This window comes from Hoplias malabaricus, chromosome Y (assembly GCF_029633855.1).
Source record: "Hoplias malabaricus isolate fHopMal1 chromosome Y, fHopMal1.hap1, whole genome shotgun sequence".
NCBI classification, from domain to species: domain Eukaryota; kingdom Metazoa; phylum Chordata; class Actinopteri; order Characiformes; family Erythrinidae; genus Hoplias; species Hoplias malabaricus.
In genome coordinates this window covers 8,748,944-8,773,986 of record NC_089820.1, presented here as the reverse complement: position 1 = coordinate 8,773,986, position 25,043 = coordinate 8,748,944, and the positions used below count along the sequence as shown (strand labels likewise).

Below are 25,043 nucleotides of genomic sequence, written 5' to 3'. Positions count from 1 at the left end.
CGGTTCCATTCAACCCATAAATATGCATCATTCAGACACTCAGGTAAAGCCCCAGTCCACTCAAATCAGATTTACAAGCTTCTTAAAGGGACAACACTCACAATATTAAAGGGCAAAGAAAGACAGGCAAATGTAAGAAAAAGAACCATTTTTAATGTTAAGTACCACTGTACATAGGACACTGAGTGTATTAGGATGAAGCATGGCATATATAATATTTTAAGTAGCAATACAAAAGAGAATGGTTTAAAAAATGCCAGCTCAGGTATGTTTCCCATCATTCACTACATTGAATGTGCTTTCAAAAAATGGTTAATAAATTTCAAGTGGGTTCCTGGTTAATGCTGATCTGGTGTCAAAACTGAGCTTCATATTTCTCTGAATGGGATTTTTTACCAGTATTTTTAGTAAAGCTTTTCTAAACTAAGAACAGTAGCTATGGAAGGACACATTTGTGGGTGGAGCCTGCAGAGTAGTTTTGATTTCAACCTGAAGTGTTTACTGTTAGTATGAGTTTGTAACATTATTCTTTATGCAGATTATGACCCATCCACACAGCAGACCTCAGCCAGTCGTCTCTTAGCTCTCCTTTTCAGGTGGAGATTTCTCTGGAAGCCAAGCCCAGATGAGCCTTCGTGAGCTTTCAGCTTACTATAATAGTCTGAAAACTTGTTGAAGAGAACAGAAATGGGCAGGCCATTGAGGATGATGCCAAAGGAGATGCAGCCAAAGGCAAATATTCGGCCAAGGAGAGTCTCAGGGTACATGTCCCCATAGCCCACTGTAGATATACTCACCTGCAGGAACACAGAAGTGTCAAATACATTTACTCACACATCAGTGGTTAGACAATTGTGAGCAAAGTTTGAAACACACACACACACACAGTCAGTTTGCATGTTTGGAGCCTTACACGGTGGAGCAATCAGTCATTTTCTCAAATGATTATTCTTCACATTATGAAACAGCAATTATACTGACACTTAGTGGCCTGGATGTATCAGAGACCCTGTACAAAGTCTGTTTTAAACATGGTCAAGCAGGGGACCTGCTCTGTGGAGGCTAAACTGGAGACTCTGGACCTACAAAAAAAATCTTTATTTAATGTTTCTCAATTTTCACCAATATGTTTAATTCAGCAATGGAAAAGAGTTCTCACTAATAATATACAGTTGGTAGCTACATTAGACAAACCTATTTTATACTTCTATTCATTACACTCACAATTGAGTTCCCATTGAAACCTTGTGTCAATGGTATAATATAATGGTATAATAATGGTACACAATTTATGTAACGCTATTTTAAATGTAATCTCACTCTCAGAAAAACTGTCCCTGTGGTGGTTCCTTTAGCTTCCACTATGGTGGTACCCTCGGTAGTACATATTCAGTACTTTTAGATAGGGAACATAATTGTACCATATTTTATATTAATTACAGATATTAATATTGCTTTCATTTCCTATGCCCCATGATTTCTCCAGGATTCATATTGTGTTATTTTATTTGACACAGTTCTATAATGAATATTTACAAATATTTACCCCTCAATTATAGACTAACTGCCTGAAGAATCAGACTGAAATCAGAAGCCTGGAGAAAACCAACTCAACAAGCTCAACCCTGAGACCAACCACAGTGTGTTTCATAATGTGGTTCTTTGTAGATGAGTTTAGATCAGACCAGATTAATGTATTTATCCACATTGCACAATCATAGATGTCTCGCCTCAGTTTAACCTCAAAGTAGCACAAATAACTGTGACGTGTTAGTAGTAATTCAAACAGTGAATGAAACCCATACATTGTTTAGTTTAAAATCTCAGATGAATTGTCATTTTAACACATTTGAAACATCCATTATTCAAAAAAATGTATAGATATTCTGTTCTTGTTTATACTCTCACACATAACGTTCGCCTCAATCCTCTTTTAACCTCGTCCTCCTCCTAAGTCTTCACCACTTCATCTAGAGTGGACAAAGTGGATTAAAATCAATTAGCTGTCAACTGAACTGAACTGACCTGGTCCTTGTGCTTCAGTGATGAAATATCTAATCTGCTCTAATATCTGGATAATGAGTCAAAATGGCCATTAAGAAATTTATGTCAAGTTCTTCCAATTTCAGCTTCAAGATACGGATTTAGCAGAAAGAAAATGTAAACTAAAAAGTAGAAACTAAATATAAATCTGGCTTTTCAGTTTTTACTGTGTCCACTTGCTACCTTTAAGTTTCCCAAATCATTTTGCAACCATACCTCTGAGGTTTAGTCTTAGAATTTTTTGTATTTACTGAGGTAAACCCAAACCTATTCCTTGATGTTGGGCTCTGGCGCGGTCTGCCCTTTGTTCTGATAAACGTTAACATTTTTAACTTGTTTTTTTTTTTGGTGTATAATTTCTTTTCTCAGTGCAGGCTTCTTGACAGCTTGACAGTGCTGCTTATCTGTTAGGAGCAGGTTTGGTGAGACACCATGTCTTACGAAGCTGTTACAGGTCCCTGATTTTGTAATCTGAAGCTTGTACATTTTTCTCACTTCTCTAGACAGCCTAAACCCTGCACTGCAACATTTTGTTCCTCCAACACTGTGTTTACTTAACAGAATGGCACACCTACAGAATGAACAGGTCAAGCACGGCAACTGTGCCTCAACCTATTTAAATACACCTGATCCAGATAATCAAGGCCCTCTATTTAGAGCCAGACATTTCCATCACAAAACCTGTCTATGTTTATCCTGTCGGTAAAAAAACAAACAAACTTGGATTTATCCAGTTTTCACCTCCCGCTAGGATATGTTTATAGTCTGGATTGTGCATATTTAGTTTTAGGTTAATGTAGCTTACAAACAATGAAAGTTTACACCTCAGTAGTTTAGATAGGGATAAATACATTTTGCTCATGTGCTTTCTTACAAACTTTGACCCATTTTACATAACTTGAAACCTGAATTCTCGCTGTACTATTATATATTACCATGCAGTGAACACCATAGGAATTGATTGGGTGTAAACCTGCAGTATTTCCAGCCACAGTAACATTCAGGCACCAAATATACTGTTGATGGTTGACATCAATCAAGGTTAGGGCTTAAACTTTTATCTTTCAGATGTATTCAGTTGAAATGTACTTACTGCTGCCCACCACCAGGCATGAGGAATGCTAGTGAAGTTGGTGTTGGGCACATCATGTTCCACAGAGTAAACCATTGCAGAGAATATAAAGATGCCCAAGGCAATGAAGAGGAGCAGACATCCGACCTGTTGGTAGCACTGTCTCAGAGTGAAGCCAAAGGCTCTGAGTCCTGTGGAGTGTCTTGCTAGCTTCAGGATACGAAAGATCCTGAGTAGTCTCATAACTCGCAGCACCTGACCCACACGGCCCACTGTGTTCATATCTGCAGCATGCTTCCCATTTTCGCCACTCTCAAACTGCTCCAGTGCTGCCTGCATGTACTGCGGCAGAATGGCAAACAGGTCCACTATATTTAGTGCACTTTTAGCAAAGTTACCCAAGTGAGGTGTTGAGATCAGGCGCAGCAGGTATTCCACTGTGAAAAAGAAGACACAAATGGTCTCTATATGTACTAGGTGAGTCTTCCCACTCAACCTGCCATTGGGTGAAAGATACTCCATCTCTTCTACTGTGTCTAGACTCATGGACACTAGGGATGCTAGTACAAAAATGCTAGAGAACACAGCCATTAGCTTGGCTGGGATAGAGGACATGGGGTTCTCCATCAAGTTCCAGATTTTTCTTCTTGTCTTGCCCAAAACCATCCCTTCAAAATTCTCATCATAATCCTCAGTCTCCAGCTCAGCCTCCAGTTCCTGCTGGACCTTGAGTTGTTCCTCCAGTTCATCATACCGTTCTTCAAAGGCCATGCAGCAGCAGGGGTGTGCTGTTCTGATTTTAACTCCCCAGTATCCAATCTCCTCCAGGAAGCTCCTGGGGCAGAATTCATCTCTAATCCACAACACACCTGTCCTGTAGAAGTTAAACACACTGTTGAAAATGTTCGGGTCCCGGTCGAAGAAATATTCATCGTCCTTTACCACATAGTCATCACAGAGGTCCAGCTTCCCTCCAGGATCTGTGCAGGCAGCTAGACGGCCAATGCGGCTCTTGGGGAACCTTGATGCCATCTTATAGCTGATCTGATATGACTTACCTCCAACGTTGATGTTGAGGATACTATTTCTCTGGGGCGAGGGCAGGTGAGGCTGAGGATCTGGAGTTTTTGCTTCCACCTCATCTTCAACATAAATTACATAAATATCACCCTGTGAGTTCCAGTGCTTTACCACATGGTCCTGGGCAAACGGGAACTGGCTGTCCTTAGACTCTGGTTCTGATGGAATCTTGCAGCTGGGGAAGAGGCTTAGTCTTCGGAACATCCTGCAAACCTGCTTAGGTCAGGACCTCAGGTGATACATCATATGGAGCTACAAAACTAGCCTCCATGGCTAGCTACATTTAAGTTACTTGCACTGTGTCCAGAAAAGTTGCCCCTTTGAGTATGCATACCCTAAAGTGTCCACAAGAGAAGACTTTCTGGAACAGATTCCAAATGGCAAACTCACAATCCCAGAAACATGCAGATAAGCAGTACGTGCAGCCTTAGTGAAAGAGACCTCTCTCAGTTCAGTCACACCAAATTTCTAGAGTCCCAAGGATAGTATATGAAGTTCTGAAAGAGGTAACAAACTGGCCACTTCACTGTCCTATAAATTGATAAACAAACCTATAAATAAATCTAATAAGCGCAACCTCACCAGACATGAATTGCTCAAGGCTTCCAGTCAGTCAGTGACTCCACCGTCTGAGTAACACGTGGGAGGAGTATTACAGCCTTAATGTTACTTTATTTAAAGCAGGAAGACACCAGAAGGAAGCAGGAGTTGCCCGACCAATGGCACCAATGACAGCAGTCTGTTGAATGTTTTAAATGTTAATGCTAATTATCCTCTGGTAAGCCTCTGCCCCTCTGTGTTGTAATTCAGGATTCTTGGCTCCCTTTGACTGATCCATGAGTCTCTAAAATTATATTTAAAAAAACAAACAAACAAACAAACAAACACATTTTATGACTAAAACAACATATAGGCCTATGTCAGAAAAAAATCTTACTGTACTCTAATGTTTGGCTTGTCATGAATGTTTTGAGTACTGTTTGTTAGATCCCAAATAATGAATGAATTTCCAAAATGTCAAGGTTTTCTGGTAAAATAATTTATCCATTGGAGATTTCGGACCACAGTGGTGTTATATTTTTAATAAACTGTTTTGCCCAAATAAAATCATAACATACATCAGGACTATTAGAAATAACAGAACCATTTATTGACACATAATAATCTTGTTAGAACCATGCTAAATTATATACTTCTATTACTTGTTAGCTTAGCATTAGTGTAAAATTAAACACTTAGCTGACTGATTACATTTGGCATAGGAAGTGAACATGTGTAAATGTAACTTTATTGCCAGACTATACTATAAAATGCAGAAAAATAAAGACCCCAGAATTGCTTTATTTATCCTAGTGAAACCTTTAGTAATTAGGTTGTGGGGTTTTAGTAGGATAAGGACATTAGCCTGTCAGTCTGGAGCAGCCGTAGTGTAGTCATGTGTAAATGGATCTCTGCAGACTAGATAGCTTTTTATAGAATAACCTTCTAACTACACCAGTTAAAACAAAATCCAGTGTATAAAACACCGACCTACAATTCACTGCTCCCATTAGAATTGAAACAAGTTGGTTTGCTTGGATTTGTTTTAGTCGTCACCACTAGTTTTCAGTATGTTATATTTGAATCTGTAGATAAACTTTAAATAATAATTCATTCATTCATTCATTCATTATCTGTAACCACTTATCCAGTTCAGGGTCGCGGTGGGTCCAGAGCCTACCTGGAATCATTGGGTGCAAGGCGGGAATACACCCTGGAGGGGGCGCCAGTCCTTCACAGGGCAACACAGACACACACACATTCACTCACACACTCACACCTACGGACACAGTCGCCAATCCACTTACCAATGTGTGTTTTTGGACTGTAGGAGGAAACCGGAGCACCCGGAGGAAACCCACGCGGACACCATACCAACTCCTCACAGACAGTCACCCGGAGCGGGAATCAAACCCACACCCTCCAGGTTCCTGGAGCTGTGTGACTGCGACACTACCTGCTGAGCCACCGTGCCGCCTTAAATAATAATAATATATTGTATTTATACAGTTATATTCAAGAACCCAAAGCACTAACAATAAAAGTACACCCACCAAAAGACATTCATTCATTGTCTGTAACTGCTTAACCAGTTCAGGATTGTGATGGGTTCGGAGCCTACCTGGAATTACTGAGTGCAAGACAGGAATACACCCTGGAGGGGCACCAGTCCTTCATAGGACTCCACATTCACACCTATGGAAACTTTTTGGGTCAGCCACCTACCAAGGTGTGTTTTTGGACCTTGGGTGGAAACCTATGTAGACACAGGGAACCCACAGCCTTCAGGTCCCTGGAGCTGTGTGACTGTGACACCACCATGCCGTCCCCACCAAAAGACAAGCATACCGTGTAAGATGCTTTATAAGATACTGAGACACCAGGACAACACAATATTCCATTACTGATTAATGGGCAGTATTAAACCACAAAAAACCTTCAATGATTTCAAATATTTTTGCAGCAGAACTGTATGTCCTACAGAAATACTCCAGACCTGTATAGGAAGGAATTATACTTTTATTCAACTAGTCATTTAGGTTTGCAGTGTAGGCTTATATTATATTATTAAGAGATATATTTTGTCAGCTTTAGACCAGGTACATTACACTTTATCACAGTGTCAGAAAACACATAATGAATTTATTAGAGAATACATCACACATAAGGTTAGCTATATTAGACGCATGGATCCAAGGTAAAACCACAAAACTAAATGATTGGACCTCAGAGACCAAACATGCCGTATGTGTGTGTGTGTGTGTTAAATCACAATTACAACCCTAACCCCCACTGAATGTATTAGCACCACCACCTGTCACTTAGTGTTTTTAGGACTTTAAGGCTTTCTTGCTTAATACAGTAATACTGTATCAAGAAAAGGCACCCCAACACACTGACCAGACATACTGCATGAAAAAACCCTACATTAAAATAAGCCATTTTTATTAAGATATTCAGGGTGGTTTGGCACCCTGACCCTGAACTGGATAAGCTTAGTTAGTTAGTTAGTTATTGTTACACTTATATAGTGCCTTTCTAGATACCCAAGGACGCTTTTACAATCTACACTTGCTCAGAACGCTTCAATTCACACACACACACACACTGGCGAGAAGCCAAACGCGCACAGCATACTCTCGACCAGAAACGACCGTCCACCTGGAGGACTGCATCGGGCACTAGGATTTCACCCAGGACAGAGCACCAATCCATATCTGGGCACACACACATTCACTCACACTCACACAGTCATTAACTCACAAACCAGGACAGTTATTACAGAAGCCAATTCACCTACCCTCCATGTTTTTGGACTGCGGTTGCAGATAATGAATGAATGAATGAAAAGGTTGTTTGGTGTAAAATGCTCCATTCATTAGGAATGTGTTCAGGAAAATAAGCTGCAGAAATCAGCATATGTTAAAGTCTTTCAGCTATTTACTCATAAACATGTAACCAGGATATTTGAATAGATATAAGCGCTGGGTTAAATCGACATTTATTTTTATCAAATCTAGATTCTTTGAAGAGACTGACTGATTTAATTCAACTTGGATAATATGTAAAAAAGATAACATATACAAGTAAATAAATACTTTCCATTCCCAGGAAGACAAAATGCAACAACTATTAATGATTTGGTGTTTTTGCTTTGGATAATATGTATATTGTATATGTCATAAAGTGTTAATCAATTTTTATCTCTTTAGTCTCTAAAAGGAAGGGTTAAACTTTTCTATTTACATAAAAACAGCTAACAAACAAAACAAATATCTAAATATTAAATAATATACACTTAACCGAGCTAGCTACATTTTATTATCTTTGAATAATAATAAACACTAACTGATATTTTTAACAACATTCTAATGCATGTATTTAAAGGGACAGTACAACATTTGGCTTTTGCACTAGACAACATTTCTTTAAGAGACCGTACAGCATTTCATTGTTTAATCTTATGAAATACACTACTATGGGTTACAAACACATTTGCATATGACCACCCTGCCAGCCTACAACAGCTTAGGAGTAATTCAGCACTGTACTTTTTGAATGAAGGACAAGGCAGACCATTAGAACAGATCTCATCTTAAAGGCACAACCACTTTACTTCTAAATGAAGTTGCAATTATGTATGTTTTTGGCACATAAATTCAAAGAAAGCTAAGATATGCTATATAATGAATGTATATAGTGATTGTGTATCCACTATGCCACTATGAAGGGTCTTTAGAACTTCAGGCCAATATAAAATCCAAATAAAAAGTCAAATGAAGAAACTGAGTATCTGGAATTTGGATGATCCTGTATTTTTAAATAGAACTGTGGTATCTGTAACAAATCCATTTACATGTAGAACAATCTGTTACATAAACACAACCTCTGATTTACATCCAAGGCCACGTTCCAGTGTTGTAGTTTAAACTATGTTGTGTAGTTCATGGCTGAATAGCAACAAACAAACAAACAAATTAAAAGTGGAATATAAGCACAGAAATTTGCAAACAATATTTGAGTGATTTTATATTAGTTTTAACATAAAGTGATATTTACAAGAGATTAATAATTGCTTTGTAGTCACTTAATGAATCAGTTTATTCCTAATAGAATATGTCTCCCATTTAGAGGCAGTTTTAGATTAATTTTAGATTTAATATAGAATATAGGACCCAGACAATGTCCGATATGTCTAACAGAGAGGAATTCCATGGACTGTATAAAGAAGTGGAAGAACTTCTTGTTTTGAAATCACGAATATGAAATAGCTTACAATTCACTATCAAATAGTGTCATTTGTGGCATAGAAAATACCACATGAAATGTAATTCCTCAACGGCGATTAGTAGGCAGTATACAAAAAATCTGTATATTAAAAAAAAATAAGATGTGCTTATATATTATATCTATGCTGTATCTGTGCACCACTAAACTATATATCACTGCAGGCTGGAGACCAGCAAGTGGGTGGGACTGTTGTACTAAAGATGGCCGCAGAAATTGGATGTCAACATTATGTTCGCAGCTGTTTGCTTAAAGTGAGATTCCTCTTTAATACATTTATCATGTTCCCGATCTGACATGGATTAAACATATATATATTAAACTTTCAGCATTGTTGTCTCACTATGAGCGGCTGTAGTGCGGTCATTTTCTAATGTATTCGTATGTCAGTAAGTTAGCGGCTAACCATGCTAGCGTTGGCAGCGTTTGAATGTGTGTGCTTGTACACATTTTTAGGAAAGCCTTAAACATGACCTAATCTTAAAACTGGGCTTTGCTGTTTACACTTGTTTGAATAGAGTACGCTATTAACCGCCTTTTTCCGGGGTCCAAACAACTAGCATAGCTAAGTACAAGTTGGTATTTAAGGTGGAACGGATCATTCCAATATGAAGCTAGCTTCAGCGTGTTATTAAAGAGAAATTCTAATATTTTTTTCCAGATTTAGTGAACAATGAACGAGACACGATCTGAATAGAGTGTTTTGTTGCGGAAAGCCCAGTTTTAGATAGATTTACAGGGTCAAAATTGTTTACAGCTAGTGAATGGGACCAAACGTCCTTCACCAATAGCTCCTCGCGAAAAGTTACAACGCAGTGGTTCTGATCATGATTTAAAAAAACATATTTTAATGTCTGTGGCAGAGAGGAACATGTAGAGCAGTGTGGGACTAATGTTTAGTAAATGTATTGATTGGAGATTTTCATTTTTCTATATTATTCCATGTAAAACTTTTAGAATTTTGCTTTTTTATTTTCTCATCTAATAAGAATGATATCTTGAAGTCATTTCCATTTAGCCTACACAGTACTGTACAGTACTAAGATTATTATTATTATTTAAAACCTTGTATCAATAACTGTAATGCATGTATAAAATCATAAGTACAAAAAAAAATACAGTAAATTTTATTTTTTATAAAATGTTAATAACTACCATGGAGCTCAGAGCTTGTTACCAGATATCCTCCTTGACTGTAAGGGATTTAAACTAAACTGCCCAAATATAGCTTTTTAAATCTCATTTTCTAATATTTTGGCACAGTACTTACTCGCTAATGATAAAAGATCACTATTTTAAACATGTTTGGACCTTATTAAATAAGGCTGCTTTGTCTATGTCATCAGGCTCCCTGCTGTGGAAATTTTTATGTATGTAGACTCTGTCACGATGCTGAAGAGAATCATCAGATGGATCGATTCCAGGTGAAAGAAGTAAAGTGTGCAGTTTGCAGCTCTATTCAGCAGGTACATCCCTGTGTAAAACATACATACTTTGTTGTTGATCTATAAAACAATGTTCTGCCTCACTTGACGTGAGTACACCAGCTCCTGGATATACATATGCCCATCTGAAATGTCTTCTAAAATGAAGGGAATTAATAAGTAGTTTTCCACCAGTAACAGCTTGTACTCTAAAGGGATACTTTTATCTTTGTGGTTCTGTAAGTTGAAACTATAGCCCTGGAGCTGAGAAACACTGAGTTTGAAACATAGTAGATAATTTAATGATAAATACAATTTATGACACTTAACATTTGTGGTGTTCTAGGCTCAGCAAGTGTGTAAAGCCTGTGGAGTCAAGTTTGGTGAATATTACTGCGACATATGTCATCTGTTCGATATAAACAAGAAGCAGTATCACTGCCAGCCCTGTGGAATCTGCAGGTATGAGGAACCAGATTACATTCGTATAAATTGGTCTTTTTATATTTTTATTTTTTAAATAAATGCTACAAAGCCATTTCTGATTGCCATATTACATGTGTTGTTTTAGTTTTATACAAATTCTTAGCTTTTTATTTCTGTTTGTCTTAGGATTGGACCTAGAGAGAAGTACTTCCATTGTTTGAAGTGTAATTTATGTTTGGCCAGCGATCTTCAAGGGAACCACAAGGTAAAAATATCTCCTCACTCTTAACTCATAGCTTATTCACTGTGTTAATCTACTGAATTTTGTGAATTTATCAAATTATGAGTTATTTATTTTTCAAGTGTTTCAGGTGAGATTACACGTGTTTATGCCTATGTTCACTGTAAGAAGAACAACTCAACACTGTGTGTTTGAAAGGACATGAGGCAATTAAGTATGATGTCTTATTTTTAATCTGCTGATATTGTTAATTTTATATTTTCAGTGTGTTGAGAATGTGTCAAGGCAGAATTGCCCTGTCTGTATGGAGGACATCCACACGTCCAGAATTGGAGCTCATGTCCTGCCCTGTGGTCACCTGCTGCACAAGTAAGAGCTTACAGTGACAACAATATACATACCACTATGCGGCCTACTGGTGATTCATGGAGGTTTAATTGATTTGTTTGTTTGTAGGACTTGCTTTGAAGACATGTGCAGAACTGGGTAAGTGCTGTGTCTGTAATACCCAGTATTTTGGTGTGAAATGCCTGATTATAGAAGCTCTGATTTCTTTACAGTGGGAGTATATGTCAGGCGTCTCTTTGTCTACAACATAAATATAGTATTTTATTTCCTCTCCACAACCCGCAACCACCAGTGAATTCCACCAGTCTAAAGAATTTCCTATTGAATGTTGATCCATAATGAAATACAGGCAAAAGTGTATAAAATTAGTATAAAAGTAAACTCTGTAAATTAAACTATACAATTAAACTTTAAAAATAACCTAGTCTTGTGTGTGTGTGTGTTTTTTCCAGAGCGTATCGTTGCCCTCTGTGCATGCACTCTGTTTGGAATATGGAGGAGTACTGGGAGAAGAGAGATAAGGAAATTGCTCAGTCTCCAATGCCTCCAGAATATCAGCATACTACAGTAAAGGTAGGATGCCTATACTCCCACATGAACCCAGCTGTTACAGTAAATCACTTGGAACCAGTTGCTTCAGCTCATACACTTTTCTCATAAAATTTGCTTGCATTGTTAGCTCCAGATTTTGTTAGGGATTAATGTGAATGGTTTTCAGTTCAGCTACTCATTCTAAACTGTGTAGAACACTTTCTTGATTTTATTTACCTAGATAATGAAAAGCTATATGTAAACTCAGCTGTGAACAACGGGATAATAAATATGCAGCTTGTACTGTCATCAAAAGTGTTGCTTATGGAAAAGTGATGCAAAGTTGACATGTGTTATTTTTAGTACTCTGTAATAATCTTATGATTTACATGGTCTTTCAGATAGATTGTAATACACTACAGCAAAGCAGGGTGATATGGTTTCTACTGATTCATGTAAAGCACTCTAAGGTTTATGCCAGTGGTCACCAACCTTTTTACCTACAAGGTCACGCTTTGAAATCCGAACAAATGAATGATCTACCAGTGTAAATACCAGGCTTGGGCTACTTAAAAAAACAAAGCTGTGTAAGTCCCCATAGCCTTCAATAACATAAAATTAAACAGTTTACTTGCTGGGCAGCACGATGGTGCAGCAGGTAGTGTCTCAGTCACACAGCTCCAGGGACCTGTAAGTTGTGGGTTCCATTCCCGCTCCGGGTGACTGTGTTCTCCTCGCGTCCGCGTGGGTTTCTTCCCACAGTCCAAAAACACACGTTGGTAGGTGAATTGGCGACTCAAAAGTGTCCGTAGGTGTGTGTGAGTGAACGTGTGTGTGAAGGACTGGCGCCCCCTCCAGGGTGTGTTCCTGCCTTGCGCCCAATGATTCCAGGTAGGCTCTGGACCCACCGCGACCCTGAACTGGATAAGAGGTTACAGATAATGAATGAATGTTTATTTGCTTCATTAAAGAGGGTTGGCTGTGGTACTTGGTGCCTGAGGAAACAGGTGTTCTGACATACTATGTGTACTGATAACTATCCTACAGCAGCCCTGTGCATGCTCCACAATTTTTAATGTTTTCATGTGTTTTTCATGTGATATATATTTTCCTCTGGTGCATTATACAGTCTTAGCTTACTGTTATTAGCTTCAGCCTTCCAAAACTGTACATGCTGAAACAAATGTTCAAAAAATGATACATTTATAGACAATGTGTTGTCAATGTAGCTAGCTTTTAATTACCTCATCTTTACCTTCATGAGGGGGTTTTGTGCATGTCTCTATCCAAATGCCCTACCTTTTATTTAGGCAGCTGTACTTATGAAAGTACTCTACGGTCGCACGACTCGTCAGAACACCGGGGTTTAGTTTGACTATCAGTTGTGCTGTAACTATTAATCCACATGAAATATTTGTGTAATATCTCCCATCTTGAATACTGCACCCGTCAGCTCTGTCGTTGTGTTGACTCAGACAGGGCAGAAACAGCACAGAGCCGCAGCACTATTAGTCAGGAACGCAAATTCGCGTATCAGCGGACGCGAACCCTGCTTAAGTAGCTCGTGAGCCACTGCGGATACAGAATGATACAGGTATAGTAAGTTAGGACATAACCGAAGCAGTCATGATTTATTGCAATCGACTTGCATGGTCTTGGAGATCAACTGGTTGGCGACCACTGGTTTAAGCAAAGCTCTCAGCTTTTCTGACAAGTTGCAATGTGTTTACAGATCCTGTGTAATGATTGTCAGTATCACTGCACTGTTCCCTTCCATGTTTTGGGCATGAAGTGCAGCAGCTGTGGCTCCTACAACACAGCACAGGATGGAGGGCTGATACAGCCTGCAGAACAACAACCACCACAGCAACAATCACAACAGCAGCATCAGCAGCAGTCTGCTGAGCCTGAGTCAGAAACACAATGACCCAAGCTGCTTAAGATCCTCTTCACCTTTCCTTTCAGTCCCTTTTATTCTTTAAATCCTCTCTGGTTTACCCTAAGTCTGGGTTAGTACAAACATTAAAGGTGCAATCAGTCATTTTTCTAGCACCAAAGGTTCTAAACAATATTTATGAATATTTAATTGTTTGATGATTATCTATTGTTTTAACCTTTTACTATATTGCAGATACTTTATCTCATGTGAACTTATCTCATTGCCTTTTAGCCTGCCATTTAAAGTAGGTGCCCTAAGTGTCAGTACGACAGGTATTTAATGACATGTAGAAAAATCACGGTAGAAAGCAGCTGATTGATCCTTTAGAGGCATACTCAAAAACATTTCAGCCTAATCTCCAGCAGCTGAGAATCATGAGGTCAGTTTCTACAGAGAATAAGTACATTTCATCTGAACTCACTGGCTCAAAAGTCCCGTAAAAAAAAGTCTATTAACAGTTGCTGAATTCTGTATAACCTAAATGCTTCAAGTAAATTTAAAAAAAAAAACTACAAATCTGTGTTTTTGGTTCTTTCAGGGTCTAGTTTTTGACAGGAAGAATTTTAAAGATTTCTTGTTATTCTCATGGGTACCACAAAACCTTAAGCAAAGTGAATGTGACTGAAAGTTTTTATATTGTGTTTTCCAGGTACCATCATGAAACAGCTTTTAATAAGACGTTACCTAAATCTGTCTCTTTCTAATATTTATACTATAGAATTTGAATTATGTGTGTAGGATAATTAAATAAAAATACTATATCACAATATTAAAGACAATTCCTTGATATGACGGTATGTATTTCAAACCTTAATTTTCTGAACTTTGAAAAGTTTGAAAAAGCAGAAGGCGTAACTAAGCCACAGTTTTATTTATAAAAAAGATAAACGTTGTAGCTTACAGAGCAGACATAGCTGGTTTTATTTACGCTGGCTTAGCCTGCAGATTTGGCTGTGCATGGTTTAATTGCCCTTCGGAACCTTGCCTAAGGAGCCAAGCAACTTTGAATCACCCCGTGGTAACTTGCGGAGTAACTGATTACCGTCTCTTTACTAAACAGCAACATAAATAGTTTATTTATGGAATTCAGCAACTTCACATGCCCTTCATGGATTTTATCCTACATAAAATGTTATTTAACTGTACTCTAAGAATGCAGCAAATGGGGATTAAGTTGGATAAAAGTACTTTAAGAGACAAAGTAAAAAAATATATATATTCTGAAAGGTAAAGATGTTTCAGATCTCTTCTAGCAAGCTGCTTTCTGGTCCAAAATTAGTCAGGTTTTCAACCACTGCTCCATTTGCTTCCCAGTAGTTTCTCCTGAAAATATCACACAAATGACAAGAGGATCTCTAAATCTGAATGCTATTAAATATCTACTACACAGTGGTAAACCCACTTCTGAGATAGAACAGTTTTACAGAGAAATACACTATGTTGCCCAAAGTATCACCTCACCTGTCCAGATCATTGAATTCAGGTGTTACAATCCCTTCCATGGCCACAGGTGTATAAAGACAAGCACCAAGGCATACAGACTGCAACTACAAACATTTGTGAAAGAATGGTTTGCTTTCAGGAGCTCAGTGTATTCCAATGTGGTACTATGATTGGATGCCACCTGTGCAACAATCCAGTCATGAAATTTCCTCGCTACTAAATATTCCACAGTCAACTGTCAGTGTTGTTATAACAATGGAAGGGATTGTGAATGACAGCAACTCAGCCGTGAAGTGGTAGACTGTAGACTGGTCACTATAGACCACACTTTTTGTGGCATTCAGACAGCTTCATAGAATGGGTTTCCAGGGCTGAACAGCTGCATCTAAGCCTTACCTCACCAAGTGCAATGCAAAGCATAAGATGCAATGGTGTAAAGCATGCCACCTCTGGACTCTAGAACAGTGGCAACATATTCTCTGGAGTGACAAATCACACTTTTCCATCTGACTATCTGATGTACGAGACTGGGTCTGGCAGTTGCCAGGAGAACAGTGCTTATCTAACTGCATTGTGCCAAGTGTAAAGTTTGGTGGAGGAGGGATTATGGTGTGGGGTTTGTTGTTCAGGAGGTTGGCTCCTTCTTCAAGAGGTCCCTTAGTTCCTTTGAAAGAAACCCTTAATGCTTCAGCATACCTACAGATTTTGGAAAATTTCATGCTCCTAACTTTGTGGGAAGATTTTGGGGATGGCCCATCCTGTTCAAACATGACTGCGCACCAGTGCACAAAGCAAGGTTCATAAAGATATGGATCAGCAAATTTGGTGTGGCCCGCACAGAGTCCTGATCTCAACCCAATAAAACATTTGGCATGAGTTAGAGCGAGGCAGGCCTTCTCGCCCAATATCAGTGTCTGACCTCACAAATGCTCTTCTGGAAGAATGTTCAGACAGTTCCCATAAACACACTCCTAAACCCTGTTGTAAGCCTTCCCAGAAGGGTTGAAGCTGTTGCAGCTGCCAAGGGTTGGCCGACATCATATTAAACCCTACGGATTAAGAATGGGATGTCACTCAAGTTCATATGTGTGTGAGGCACATGAAAGAATTCTTTTGGCAATATAGTGCATTTGCTCTTGTTTGCAATTTTTGGGCTGTTTTACATTGGAAAACAACACAAATCTGTATCCTCCAAGACCATGTTTTTTTTTAACATATCTGCCTCAAGATAGCATCTAATTTTGACAAAACCCAACTTTCTGCAATATTAAAATGATAAAGTTCACATAGAACTAAGTGAATAGACATCTAGTGGCTCTAGTTTTGAAAATAAGTGTCTGGGAACAACTTCATTAAACCTTTGGAGCTGAATTTTGAATCTGTATAAAACATATCTACAATAAAGCACATTTTTGATAAACCTTTGTCATTACCCTTGATCTGTGTTAACACCTGGATTGTTGAACTCACCAGCACCCCCTACTGTGGGCTGCACCTTTACAGCATTTCATTGGTTTAAAACATTTCCCACATGCAATTAGCCCAAAAGTAATGTGCTCATGAAACAGATTTCTTAAAAACAGCACATTTTGTCTTTAACTAGGCACATCATTGTGTTTATTTAGTTAAGGACAACACTCTTGGTTTTGTTGGTGTTGTTTTTTTAATGTAACCAGGTAGTATGAATTCTTTGGTGTTTTGCTCTAGTTCTCTATCCAGACTTAACGTTTTTCACTTCTACAGCTATCTGAGATCATGCTGCTAATGATGTATATAAGCTTTTATTATTTAACAATATTTATATAAACCTTAATTCAGACAGAAAAATTTAAAGTACTAATATTTAACAAAATAGAAAACAGAAATTAAGTCTAATAAAATAAAGGTTTGTTTACAAGAAATGCAAATTTTGGGGGTAAATATGGGTAGAAACAAACCTTTACATTTATTAGAATTCATGCCTTTCTGGGGTTTTTCATCCAGACAAAACATCTGCCGTCTTGAACAACTCTTTGAGATTGTGCTGCTAATAAACATTACAATAAGTTTATATGTTAAATGCATATCTGTGAAATATCCTTGCCTAAGGTTTAGTTGAATACATTAAAAACCCACAAACTCGATCATTGGCTTTTTCACTGCGTTTAATCGTTGAAAATTTTAATGGAAAAACAGAACATATGAAGAGAAAATAGCACCTCTTCAGATATTTCTGAAGCTTGGATTGTTTTCATCAAACAGTACAGTTTGTTGATTTAATAAAGAGTTAATAAAGCACTCAAAGTCACAGAGAGTGAGAAAGGAGACAGGGACAGCTCTGGACCTATAAGCTGCGGTCTGTGGTCAGTGGTAAAGACCTGTGGGAGATATTCAGTCTTTAGTGCTGTGTGTGATAAAAGCCTGAAGAACCACATTTCTTTCCAGTTGTTCACTCCTCTGCAAAATAATGTCAAAATATGAACCTTTTAATAAACAAGAAATAATGAAGCACTAAGAAGAGTTAAAGTGCAAGTTTTTTTGCTTGATCTATTTAAATAATTTAAAAAGGTTAATTTACTGTTCATTTAGAGTTGAGTTTCCAAACAAATATCACTTTACCAAATCTCCTCCATAGGATTTAAATCCAGACTCTGAGCAGATGATGACCCTGAAAATTCTTCTGGAATATTCTGTCCACTATTTGTTAATTCTATTAAAATATTCATATATTGCTATTTTGGACTTGGCCCATTTTACTTGTACAGGAGTGTATGGTATATTAAGCAATGAAAGAACCCATGCTGGATCTAGTCGGACAGTATAATCTTTGGCTTTCTGTGTGTGAGGAGACATTGAACACTACCATTGATTAAGCTATTTGTGTATCTAGACATTATCTCCTCGGCTCTCCACGTGTGTGGTGATGATGGAGGGCTGTATTGTAGTGAGTGCTGGAAAAATGGGTGGTATTTCTGTGCTGGGAACAGTAGAATCTAGAGGAACTATAGCCTCATCAGGGTGAATAAGGCCTTCTGTCTGGACACTGACGACTTCGGCTTGTATGGTGGGATTAGTGGTGTGGAGAATCACGTTGATGTCGGTGTGCGGTTCAGAACCCTTGGAGGCAAGGTTGGGATTCTCCACACTGACTGGTGCCACAGTGGTCACCAGCATGGTTTTGGGGCTCGTCTCCTGAACAATGGCATTCTCTTCAGAGGAGGGTTCGTTTGACTCGTCTGATTCCTGACTTGATGAGATCACGTTCATCTGGACACAGAAATAACACTCTAATAGGACTTTTTTTTAAAAAAGCATTTCAACATTTCATCAATAAATTGCAGCTCTAGGGGTTTCAAAGAGGAACAAAAGGACAAAAACACAATTTGCTTTAAGATATACATGAAATCCTGAGAGAATTTATGGTGAAATTACATAAGTGCAACAATAATAGCAATAATTGTAATAATTACTAATAATTTCCAACACATTAATTAGTGAAATGATTTAAAGCCACATGAAGCAATACTCACTGGTTTACAAGCTGTGTATGCAATTACCAGGAAGAGAAGAAACGCTGCACTCAGCCCCATCTCAACCTCCCACTGGGAAAAACATGGACCATATATATATATATATATATACACACATATTTAAAAGCAAAAATAATATAAAATAAAAAAGCAAATAAAATAAATAAAAACAAAATCTCTAATCAAACTATCAACATTCTATTTACACCACTCTTTTAGCTACATTGTTTTAATTTCCACACAGCATATGGAACAAACAGGCACAAATTTTATCTATACAACGTTTTGTCCCAACAGAATAAACATCGGCCTGGCATTTGTTAATTTAGTTAGCTCCGGCCAACACCAAACTTATATAAATAATGTGAATAAGAGAGTGAGTCATTACCTTTTATCTCCTGAGTTACTGAAAAATGTGACAGTTTATCTTCAGATGTCAACACATCAGTGACCCGAGTCCAGTTCTGAGCCCAAATAAATTCTGTCCATTTATATAAAGGGAATATGAACATCTGCATATGTTTATGCAGATCTGAGTTATTTTCTACTGTTACAAATTACATAAGATTAAAGGCTCCCACAGTGACGGGGCTACATCCTGTTACCAAAAAGAGAGCTTACTGTCAACCAAAGTGACAAGCTATTGTTTATCTAAGATTTTATTTGTTTTTGCCAGACCAGATGTCCCCAGTACAATTACAACAAAAGCAGGACCCCACTGAGGACCAAATCTCCGCCTTTCCTCAGAGACTCACAACTCAACCCTGAAGATAAACACATTAATCACTGCTCCACTGAAAAAACAGGAGCAGAGCAGCTTCAGAAAGACCAGAGATATACCAGTGAGAGATACGAGGGAGATTCTGGCCCCTTAGGTTTGTCCAACATTGGTGGACCTAATGAGGAGAATTTTTGAGCGTGTTTTCAAATAAATTAATAATAAGATCATATTTCAGCAGTTTATACAGAAACATCAATCTTTATTTAAAAATTATTTAGAATGCACATTCATTACTAAATGTTCTAATTATTCGAATTCCACATCAAGTCAAACACTGCTATGTACAAAGCCCTCTCCCAAAGTTGGTAAGATTAATATTTCTGTAGAAAATTAGACATTCTGGTCCCCAGATCCAGCTAGGATCATGAATGAGGTGTTCCCCTGGGTTCTGCAGATGGAATAAGGAACAGTGTGCTGGGGTTCAGATGGTCGGGACACCTGAGGTCCAGTGGTTTCTTTTTTGGGGCTGGAGAAACTTGGGGAAGCATTGTGCTGCAGGTGGTTGGGGTGAAGTTCTCAAATCTGCTGGTTGTTTGTAAAAGTGGCCAGAAAAACAGAAACACACTAGAAAAGAGCAGCTGAGTGCAAGGCCTAGTTTTTAGACTAATCAATCACCTTCCAGAAGAAAAAATATATATATTGGAAATAGTTTGCAGACCCACAATGGATTTTTGCTTCCTTCTTTTTTCTTTGTTGGAACCAAACCTCAAAATGTAAATTTACTGCAAAAGCATGGAAAAAAATCCCTACTCCTTAATTAAGCAATAATACACACAGGGGGGTGCTATAACGTGAGAAATTGGCACTGGTGTGTTGCAGTCAGTGTTTAGTCTTTATTTTTACAGTCATAATATAGTGTTTATTTTTTTAACCTTGGTGCTTTCCGGCAAATTGGTCTGCGTTTGCATTAATTTGGATGGGAACAAAGGCTGAAACACTGCTGTCAGTTTTAACAAGAACACACAGAACCATAGACAGTCATATTTATATCAGGACATATTCAGTGGGTTCAGATCTTTCATGTGTATCTGATGTTTGTTTAAGTGTATAGAGTCGTCCTGCTGAGCTTGTTGATGAGGGCAGAGCAGACAAGTACAAAAAGAGCCTCAACTTACATTGACCACTGCCCATTGACATATAAACTGGACCCAGTGACCCCGCTGTTTTCAATGGAGGAACCTGGTCAATCGTGTCACTTCCCTATCGGCTTCTCGTGCAAAGAATCCTGGGAAAGTGAGAGACTGTGCAAGCGCCCACATGTCGTGAATTTCCGGCATGCCATTTGATAGTACTTGTCATTTCCCGATTTGAACAGGAAATCTGAGCATGGACAAAGCACAATGCTTGTGTAGACTTTATCAATAGCTCCAATGTTTTACTAATGTTTCCTGAACATGTGCAAAACACAAAGCTTGTGTACACTTTATTGATAGCTCCAATGTTTTACTAATTTCTTCTTCAAGTGTAATTGTACAGAAACACGACTCTTTTCGGTTGAACCCCATGTGTGTCCCACATCGTTAACTGTCATATTTTGTTTCAATTTTAAACAGAAGACTACCTCAACATGAACATTGTCCGTTGAAAATAAACATAGTTTGCAGATACTCCAGTTGTTTAAAGCAGTTAAGAACAGTGAGGAAAGGCTAACCCGTGTTTGTATGTTTAAAATTACGCACTCTTGAAGATAAAGCTCTTTTTTGTTTTGAAAAACAGACACTTTGTGCTATAAGCTATATGCGTGAAAGCATGCACAGTAGTGATGTTCGGATTGATACTGAAATATCGATACCTCCGATACCAGATCTTTATGCTAAGCAATCAATTCTCATATGAAACTTTTTATACTTTTGATACTTCATTCATTTGAAGTAATGTATATCATTAACAGGAACACAGTGAAAAGTAACTAAGCTACTGAGATCTTGTCTAAATGATACGCAATTTGTGGGAACTACTTTTTCTTCCGCCTGGGTAAGTGTGTAATGCATAAGTGCAGCAGCAGCATGCTGCTCAGTCAATCAATCACTCAGTCTGTAGACAGACACAATGGCAGGGCAAAAACAGAGTCATGTGTGGGCTAGTTCAGCCCTGACTCAGCCCTGATTCCCTGACAATCCAGATACAGAGGGAGAAAATGTGGAGCTTTAAGCGATGTTAAGCTCTGTAGCTGTTGTTCAAGTGAATATATATGGTTATGACATAAGTAAGGAAATAAATACATGCTTCAACAAATAGCTGCATGGGTTCAGCTTGGAAAAATAGATAGATGTGAGATAACCCCACATAGGTAAAAAAGTCTATTCAGTTTTTTTATTCAGGTAAGGCTTCCTAAAGACTAGATCATTACATAGACCAAGTGTCATTTAATTATAGCTCGGCTATATTTTAGGCAGCTACATACTTCAGAGTTTTAAATAAATTAGTTAATTAACTACTGTGATTTCTTGTATTCTTTATGAAGCTATGATTTGAAATAAACTAATTTTTTAGATTTACCAGACACATTAGGTGTATTTGACCTAATATTGGATTATGACCACGATTAACACTAAGATCACCACCAAAGTGTCTGATACAAAACCGGACAGAATTTTTTTCAGTATCGGATTGGAAAGGAAATTGGTGGTATCAAACATCACAAATGCACAGTCCATATCTGGTTCCCTTTTCAAATCGGGGAATGACAGTACTGTCTGCAGGGGCGCCGCCAGGGTGGGAACAGTTAGGATGATTCTGGCACTGACAGGGGGCCCTTTGAGGGCTATTAATATTATTTTAACAATATTGCCATGTGTAGGCTTTTGAAATAAAACATATTATTTAATCTGGGGGTGGCACAGTGGTTCAGCAGGTAGTGTCGCAGTCACACAGCTCCAGGGACCTGAAGGTTGTGGGTTCGATTCCTGCTCCAGGTGACTGTCTGTGAGTTTGGTGTGTTCTCCCCGTGCCCGAGTGGGTTTCCTCTGGGTGCTCCGGTGTCCTCCCACAGTCCAAAAACACACATTGGTAGGTGGATTGGTGTGTGTGTGTGTGTGTTGCCCTGTGAAGGACTGGCGCCCCCTCCAGGGTGTGTTCCTGCCTTGCACCCAGTGATTCCAGGTAGGCTCTGGACCCACCGTGACCCTGAACTGGATAAGCGCTTACAGAATATTGTGTCTCATCTAATTGTTTATATTTTTTAAACTGTAAAGCACAGTGAGGAAAGTCTAACTCATGTTTGTGTGTGTTTAAGGTTACTCACTCTATAATAAAAAAGCTTCTCTTTACTTTGGAAAACAATCTCTTTGCTGCTATAACCTACATTCATGAAGGTCTGTGCATGCAGCGTCCAAATCAGGCAGGTCTGGCCCAGAAGGGAGATGTTTGCTTTGATGCACAGGCATAAGCATAGACTAAAGTTAATGAGAGCATTCTGCACTCAATTTGGCATTAGTTCTCATTTGTTATCATTACTGGAGAATTTCTGTTCATGTCATAAACTGTGTAAAACATGCATTCTAAAACTCTATATTTATATGCAATAATGTAAGCTATCACTTAAATCATAAATTATAATTCTCATATTTCTGGCATTCTAGCATGGCATGACTTATTCCAGCAATGGCATTCTCTAAATTCTCATTGCATTTAGCAACTTTCGTAAATTTATTTCTTGAGTCAGACATTGACAGCCCTCTTTTACAAATAAACAATGGGCATGATCATTTGAGATATATTTCATGCATGATATAAAATTTCATGCAAAAGATTGTGCACTCCTGGTCAAAATATGTGTTAACATGAACAGTTAAGCAAGTTGAAGATCCCTGAAAGATAAAGTTAAAGATGACACATTGCCTTTGTATTTTAAGCAATTTTTTTTTATTAACCATCTTTTACATTTTCAAGATAACAAAAAGGAAAAAGGCCCAGCGCAAAACTTTGGGCACCCTGCATGGTTAGTACTTAGTAGCACCTTTGGCAAGTATCACAACTTGTAAACTCTTTTCGTAGAAATTGTCTTTCAATTCATGTTTGAGGGATTTTCATCCATTCTTCCTTGTAAATCTTCAGGTTTTGCAGCAGTCCTGGGCTATCTTGCATGCTCTGCTGTTTTGAGGGCTATCCCCAGATTATCAAGGATGTTCAGATCACTGTTACACATATGGTAAAACCTTCAGCTTGCACCAGTCTTTTGTGGAATTTGTGGTGTGTTTACAATCATTATCCATTTGTAGAAGCCATCCTTTTTTCAATTTTAGCTTTTTTTTTTTTTTTTTTTTTTTTTTTTAAGTATGGTGTTATTTTTTTGTGTTTCAGCCATTGGCTGCAACACAACCCCAAAGCAAGATCTACCAATTTTCATTCAGTTCCGTGTCCTTTTTGCCGAACCACCTACAGGCATTCACGCTGACTGACTGACTTGTAATGTTGAAAAGCGCATGTGCAAGTAGGAATTGTTAATTCAGCCGTATTTCACAGAGAAAATTTAAAAAGGCACCACTACACCATTTGTCGTTAATTCAGCCATATTTCACATTCCAGTTCGTGAACTAAATTTAGAACCGTTGAGCGGCAAGTACTGTTTTTGGGACCTGAAAATGCGTCCGGCTGATATTGCTTAACACAGTGAAAAGTGTCTCATCTAATTTTATGCCTTTTGGGGATCATTTTATCTTCCTTCTGCTTAAATGTTCACTGTAATTTTGACCACCGGTGCCAAATGTTTCGCATGCCACAGTGTGTGAATATAATATCTATCTCCAGATGGATTTGAATGTTACACAAGGCTGCATAAATCAATTATGGAATTAAGACATCTTACAGTAATTCATAAAATAAAACAGCTGACATGATTAAGACCATTTTGGATTATACTGAGCATCAAACAGTACAGTGTTTTGGGTCACAACTCATCTTTAGAAATTAAGTAATGGTAAACTACATGCTCATGGATTAAATGATAAAGTACGACAGAATGTGTTGTATGGAAATGGCTCAGAAATCCCTTTATCATTGGTTCAAAAACACACCAAAATGAATGGGAGTTAATGAGAGCTGCTCTTAGTCTTCTGGTAGCACTTCCACTTACTATGGCATGCTTTGGAAGGCAAATCTTGGGGGCCTGCCATTACACCAGGAAACATGCAGTGCATTTTCCTGTTTATAATTCCCTTATGCCAAAGGATGTGGTCAAGATTCATGCTAAGGTACCTACAACTTTGTTTCCAGCTGGGAAGGAATCTTGAACCAACCCATTTAAGGTGTGAACAGGAACAAATCCAGTTCCAAGTGGGTGGAAAAGGGGCTGCCAGCCGACCATTACTACACATTTGTGCTAAACATGCAGTATAAAAATGGACCAAGAGGCATCAGGTAGCCAGCTGCTTGTTGCAT

The 25,043-nt window shown here is 38.2% G+C and overlaps 2 protein-coding genes and 1 long non-coding RNA gene across 3 annotated transcripts; 1 reads left to right on the top strand and 2 right to left on the bottom strand.

The window, feature by feature from the left end:
- Nucleotides 1-185: 185 nt before the first annotated feature.
- LOC136679665 (potassium voltage-gated channel subfamily V member 2-like) lies at nt 186-4,747 on the bottom strand. Its single transcript, XM_066658314.1, has 2 exons — nt 3,137-4,747; nt 186-797 (listed from the first exon to the last, which is right to left on the bottom strand). Exons 1-2 carry the CDS (start codon nt 4,397-4,399, stop codon nt 540-542), a joined length of 1,521 nt encoding a protein of 506 aa, XP_066514411.1. The 5' UTR covers nt 4,400-4,747; the 3' UTR covers nt 186-539.
- A 4,454-nt stretch (nt 4,748-9,201) lies between these two features.
- Nucleotides 9,202-16,776, top strand: LOC136678649 (RING finger and CHY zinc finger domain-containing protein 1-like). Its single transcript, XM_066656725.1, has 8 exons — nt 9,202-9,276; nt 10,369-10,488; nt 10,793-10,908; nt 11,059-11,137; nt 11,379-11,482; nt 11,570-11,599; nt 11,914-12,034; nt 13,725-16,776. Exons 1-8 carry the CDS (start codon nt 9,226-9,228, stop codon nt 13,917-13,919), a joined length of 816 nt encoding a protein of 271 aa, XP_066512822.1. The 5' UTR covers nt 9,202-9,225; the 3' UTR covers nt 13,920-16,776.
- A 1,698-nt stretch (nt 16,777-18,474) lies between these two features.
- Nucleotides 18,475-20,873, bottom strand: LOC136678010 (uncharacterized). The gene is made up of 3 exons (XR_010796453.1): nt 20,780-20,873; nt 18,884-18,955; nt 18,475-18,620 (listed from the first exon to the last, which is right to left on the bottom strand). It is a non-coding gene; the product is annotated as an uncharacterized lncRNA (long non-coding RNA).
- Between the last annotated feature and the right edge of the window lie 4,170 nt (nt 20,874-25,043).

What these genes read in the sequence shown, in the direction of transcription:
- LOC136679665 (XM_066658314.1), bottom strand. Translation starts at nt 4,399, where the DNA reads ATGTTCCGAAGACTAAGCCTCTTCCCCAGCTGCAAGATTCCATCAGAA. An exon ending in ATGCCTGGTGGTGGGCAGCA is followed by an intron (nt 798 to 3,136) that starts GTAAGTACATTT and finishes GTGTTCCTGCAG; the next exon opens with GTGAGTATATCTACAGTGGG.
- LOC136678649 (XM_066656725.1), top strand. Translation starts at nt 9,226, where the DNA reads ATGGCCGCAGAAATTGGATGTCAACATTATGTTCGCAGCTGTTTGCTT. An exon ending in TTTGCAGCTCTATTCAGCAG is followed by an intron (nt 10,489 to 10,792) that starts GTACATCCCTGT and finishes GTGGTGTTCTAG; the next exon opens with GCTCAGCAAGTGTGTAAAGC. An exon ending in CAGCCCTGTGGAATCTGCAG is followed by an intron (nt 10,909 to 11,058) that starts GTATGAGGAACC and finishes TGTTTGTCTTAG; the next exon opens with GATTGGACCTAGAGAGAAGT.